At 39.1% G+C, this 5,061-nt stretch overlaps 1 protein-coding gene across 1 annotated transcript; it reads right to left on the reverse strand.

The window, feature by feature from the left end:
* Positions 1-376: 376 nt before the first annotated feature.
* On the reverse strand, positions 377-3,471 carry rbm7 (RNA binding motif protein 7). Its single transcript, XM_030381964.1, has 5 exons — positions 3,255-3,471; positions 2,723-2,885; positions 1,967-2,042; positions 1,632-1,725; positions 377-1,410 (listed from the first exon to the last, which is right to left on the reverse strand). Exons 1-5 carry the CDS (start codon positions 3,345-3,347, stop codon positions 1,000-1,002), a joined length of 837 nt encoding a protein of 278 aa, XP_030237824.1. The 5' UTR covers positions 3,348-3,471; the 3' UTR covers positions 377-999.
* Positions 3,472-5,061: the final 1,590 nt, after the last annotated feature.

Raw genomic sequence — 5,061 nt, forward strand, 5'->3', positions numbered from 1 at the left:
CCATACTGCAAAACTTTCATTTTTGTTATAGAATATGGGTCGAGCTTTAGCACGCTGCGACACTTTTATACAAAGTGGCAAATATGGTAAAATAGAAGCATGCTATTTGATTTAATTCAGGGGTATGTGTGGCGCCACCTATAGATTAACTCATAACATCTGAGAAAACGTATTAGTTTCACATGTGACATTTATAGAGAAGGCTGTGTTGTTTTGAAACAACTGCATGGAGTGCCGTACAATAGCCAGCACTCCACTTGATCCAACACAAGTAATCTGACCGACCTGTAAATAACACTAAATTAATAGCTAAGCTAGAAGGCATTCTGTGTACTGTAAAGCTGCCACAAGTCACGTACACAAAAACAAGACACGGTTGTAGTGAAATTAACTTTGTAATATACAGGAAGTGTTTATAAAACATGTTGCAATATCAGGAGTCGGATTATATAAAAAAAATCAAATAGTCGATTAACATAGAAAGAAAAAATTAAACCAAGATTTAAGCAAATGTCAGGGAAGTGCTGCTGGTTGATTCTGCTGGAATACCTGAAGTATTGTAAAGACAACACCCACAATTTTAAGATGCCCTTTTCATAATGTCCATAAAAAAAAATCCAATGTCATTATCAAAATGATTAAAATACATTTGAACAGTATAAAAAAAAATCTATACCAACAGCATGTTTTTTTGTTTTTTTTAGGGCTTGGGGTATATAGCCTTGTTTTCCCCATCAATGTTTTCCCCCCCTCCCCCCCCCCCCCAACACAGCCACTCCAAGGATTAGGAAATCACATGGAATACGTTGACAATTGTATGAATTTAAAATCACCTTAAAAGTAAACACTTCAATTCTCAAACTAGTATCAAAATATACAAACAACCTGAGTGTACACATATCTTGTCCAAATAAAACTCAGGATCTCCCTGTTCAAGAAGTCCCAATTAAAAATGAAACAGACAATCTTTTTTTCCCCTTCCAATACAAAAGAAGCCTCTCAGTAGCGTCTATGTCTACCCTCCTGATTTCCACGTTGTCCGCCCCGGTGGGTGTCGTAGGGACGGCCTCCGCTGTTGTCATGGTGACGCCCAGTCCGCCGGTCGTTGTGGTGATAGTTGTCCCTATTGTGAGTGTTCTGCTGGTGACGGCTGGACTCCTCTGTGTAGCGCTGACTCCGGCTGTGGTGGATACTGCTGCTGTCGTTAGCGCCACCGCCGCTGTTGTTGTTGTACTGCTGCTGGGACGACTGTCGCTGCCAATTTGAAGGGTTGTCCTGTTGCCAAGAGCCGCCGCCGATGCCACCAGGGGCCCCGGCGCTAGGCTGGTTCCTCGGTGCAGCGCCGGCTAAGCCCCCCCCATTCAACTGCTGAAGCTGCTGCATGTGCAGCTGCAACATCATGTTGTTCATCTGAGGGGGCAACCAGAATACAATGAACAAAATGTAACAAGGTGCATGTGTACAGACCTATTTTAAACAAGGGCATCAATATGCTTTTGAAAATCATCTAATAGTTACGATATAGAAGATGAGCTGCATGTCCAAAATCGGTCAAAAATCATGTATCAAGAAGGGATCATTAGGTTACTCTGGACCATGCCACACGGGACGAGGAAGGAATAGAAACCTACCACAACATGCTTCTGCAGGCTGTCTGGAGAAGAATATGTCCTTTGATTTTGAGGAGAAGGGGAGTAAGGAGGGGAATTCCACTGGACCGGAGTTCTGTGAAGATCAACAACAACCAAACCGTTAAATATTCCCCAAACATCTTACATCTTTTGTGCATAAGGTTATGGTAGAATAAATGTATTCTACGTCTTTTTTGTGCCGCTTCACCTAACTGTTAAATATATGTAGCTATATTAAAAAATAAATGTAAATAGTCATTGCTGTTTAAACCATTATGGATTTGGATTTTGGACAAAAAAAAAAAATGTATGGGTCATCCATGTAACCAACTTACATTCGGCCATGGGGGTTGGGAGTGTTGCCAGGGCTCGTGTTTTGCTGCTTCCCGGGGCTGTTGCTGTGGCTGCTTCCTGTGGTACATCAGACAGAGGGATGAGAGGGGATGAGCATTACGTTCAATTGATGAAGACATAACTCCGCTCATGAATGCAATCTGAAAGGGGCATTTCAGCCCAAATAAAAAACGTGAGCTTCCTAAAACACCACATTGTTAAATGCTTTGCTACAGCTAAAAAATAAATAAAAAAGGCTTTGCAGGGTTGCCGACTCCCTCGTTTGCCACACGCTTTCATCTTCAGCCTCCCGCTCTCACTACCCAAATAATTCTCAAGGCACAACACTTCGACAGCAGAGATGGACAGGCAAACGTTTTATGGTCAACTCTATACTCTAGAGTCTAGAAGATATGTAAACGGCATTTTTCATATGGCCTTGCCATGGAGCTGTATCTTCAATTACTTTGTTTGGTGAGCGAGTGTTGATTGGACAGTGTGTGAGTATTTCCCAGGGTGATAGTAGAAGTCAGGCTATATCATTCGAATTTAGACCTAAGCTCACACCAAATGTTAAAATGCATTTTATTTAAAGCACTGATTGTGAATTGAGTCAAAACATGGGTACGTGATTAAGTGCAACCCTGGTCTGCTTCAATCAATTAGAATAATTATTGTTGCATACATCTACCATAATAATCGTATTAGACAAAGTTTTCGACCAACCATCCTGAACGATTCACTTGTTAGACACTCACCTGATCTAAACTGAACACCGATCGTCTTGCCGAACAGCGTCGTCCCATCCAGCAGCTGCATGGCGTAAGGCACCGACACTTCATGTCGGTACACAGCGAAGCCGAACGTCTTCTGTTTTCCTTCATTGTCTTTGGGAATCTTGGTTTTGCAGAGAGGTCCAGCCTGCGAACAGCGGACAGGCTCAGAACACAAGAGGTACCCATTTCCCCAGTACACCACACTCAGGAACCTAGATATTATTAACCGTAAGAAACTGTTTACGTTGTTTGTACTCCATGCAACTTAGGTCTTGCACAGCCATAATACTGAGATAAAACGAAGTATTATGTAGAAATAAAAAAAAAGATAAACGTCAAAGTATTAGCCTCCAATTAGGACACTAACGTTACAGAATATAATGTATTATAGATTCATATTAAACTATAAAAATATACACGTTTAAGTTTTATGGAATCATGTTGAACTATAGAAAATCAACTCTGAACAAGAAGCCTTATGCTAGTTAGCCGCACCAAGCTAACGTCACGTTACCTGTACAAACAATTCAAACAATATTTCCTCGGACACTCTTTGGTCCAAATTTCGAATAAACAGAGTGCGATCGGCTTCTTCTTCAATTCCCATTGTGCTAGCAGCAATACAGCCCCAAAGCAATGATGTATCTTGTGTAAACAAACGATGGCTAAAATCTGTACGAAGGGCCTTCGATTGCCATAAAATAAAATGCTGCCGTTATATCCCCGCCTATGTCGTAAAACATTTTCTGACTTTATGACGTAAAATAAGGCAATATTCAGACCAGCCTTTAGGAGGCGGTAAAGTAACGTGCATTGTATCGCTTTGAAGTTAATACAAAGAAAATAACGAATGACTAATTATATAATTGTCAAGGTACGACGATCACATTTGTCTAATGCATTAAATATATGTATTCATATTTCTCAAATAAAACAATTTGTTGTATGTGCCTCTTCAACTTATAAATCCGGTTCAGTCAGTTTGCTGATGCAAACGCTCATACAAAATATCTCAATCTAAATATATATATATACAGTATATATATATATATATATATATATATATATATATATATATATATATATATATATATATATATATATATATATATCCCCAACTTTTGCTATCATGAGTTTGTCTACCAATGAAAGAGTGTTAAGGTTCATGCACATGACATTTTTATTTTTGGTGAGGCTGTCTGATCAATAATAGTTTCACATTCCCTTTTTTGTTCATTTCATCATAAACTTTGCAGTGTGTGTTCTGTCAAGTGTGTGTATGGGGGTTTTGTGTGTTTGTGTGTGTGTACCTGGTGAATATAACATTGGGGAGCAGTAGAGGTCAAGAGTGTGCGTGTGTGAGGGGCTTGACCCCTGCCTTAATCAGATGGGCCTGATCCTGTGCCCTCCATATTAATGAGATTGATTGGAAAGGATAATGATTCTCCTTCATGCCTTCGAAACATCCTCCATGGTTTTGGCGTGGGGGTAAATCACCTATAAGCAGGACAGATAAGAATAGCACGTCAATGTCAATTTGAAGTACTTTGTCCTTGTGGTACCCTTCTGGTTGGATCACTCATAACCCTCAATTATCCAACCCTATTTTTTTCGCCTTCACAAATCTGTATGCATCATTTCAGAGTAAGTTTTAGGATGAATTACAAAGCTTACTCTTTATTTATGAAAATTAGCTTCATTGTATTATACAAAAATATGTTCGTCAACAGAGCTTTTTATTTTTAATTTATGCGTATGTCTAATGAGCTTGTTGCCTGCAAGTTACACTCTCCATCTTTTCAGAAGTTTGCAGTACTTTAAATTACAGTAGGTGGCGGCATTGATCTGAATGAATTTATCTTACAATTACCCGCACTTGTTTACACCTATTTTTTTCCTTTTTATTTTTTTCGTTGAATGTGCTTCAAGCCTATATTAGATCCTATTTTTTTTCATAATAAGGCATTAAGTACTTCTGACTTTGTGGAAATTGCCATAATAGGCCTATGGTTCAAAGAGAATGACTATTTTGAGTGATTCATGAACATTGAATTGTACATTGTACAGCATTGGTTGGTTGATTCATTCATTAAAAAATGCATTCCCGGATGTTCTAGCAAAATTGTAACAGAATGACCATGAAACCACTGCCCTCATTAGTCATGCAAACTCAATATCCCACAGAGGACACCTAATTCAGATGATTTCAGTTTTTCCATATTAAAATGCTGAACCCTTCAGACTGCAATGTTGACCAGCTGATGAAGTCCACAGAGTAAACATTGACATTAGATTATTGCATGGAAAGCTTCTGATGATTC

Source organism: Gadus morhua, chromosome 16, assembly GCF_902167405.1.
Source record: "Gadus morhua chromosome 16, gadMor3.0, whole genome shotgun sequence".
NCBI lineage: Eukaryota > Metazoa > Chordata > Actinopteri > Gadiformes > Gadidae > Gadus > Gadus morhua.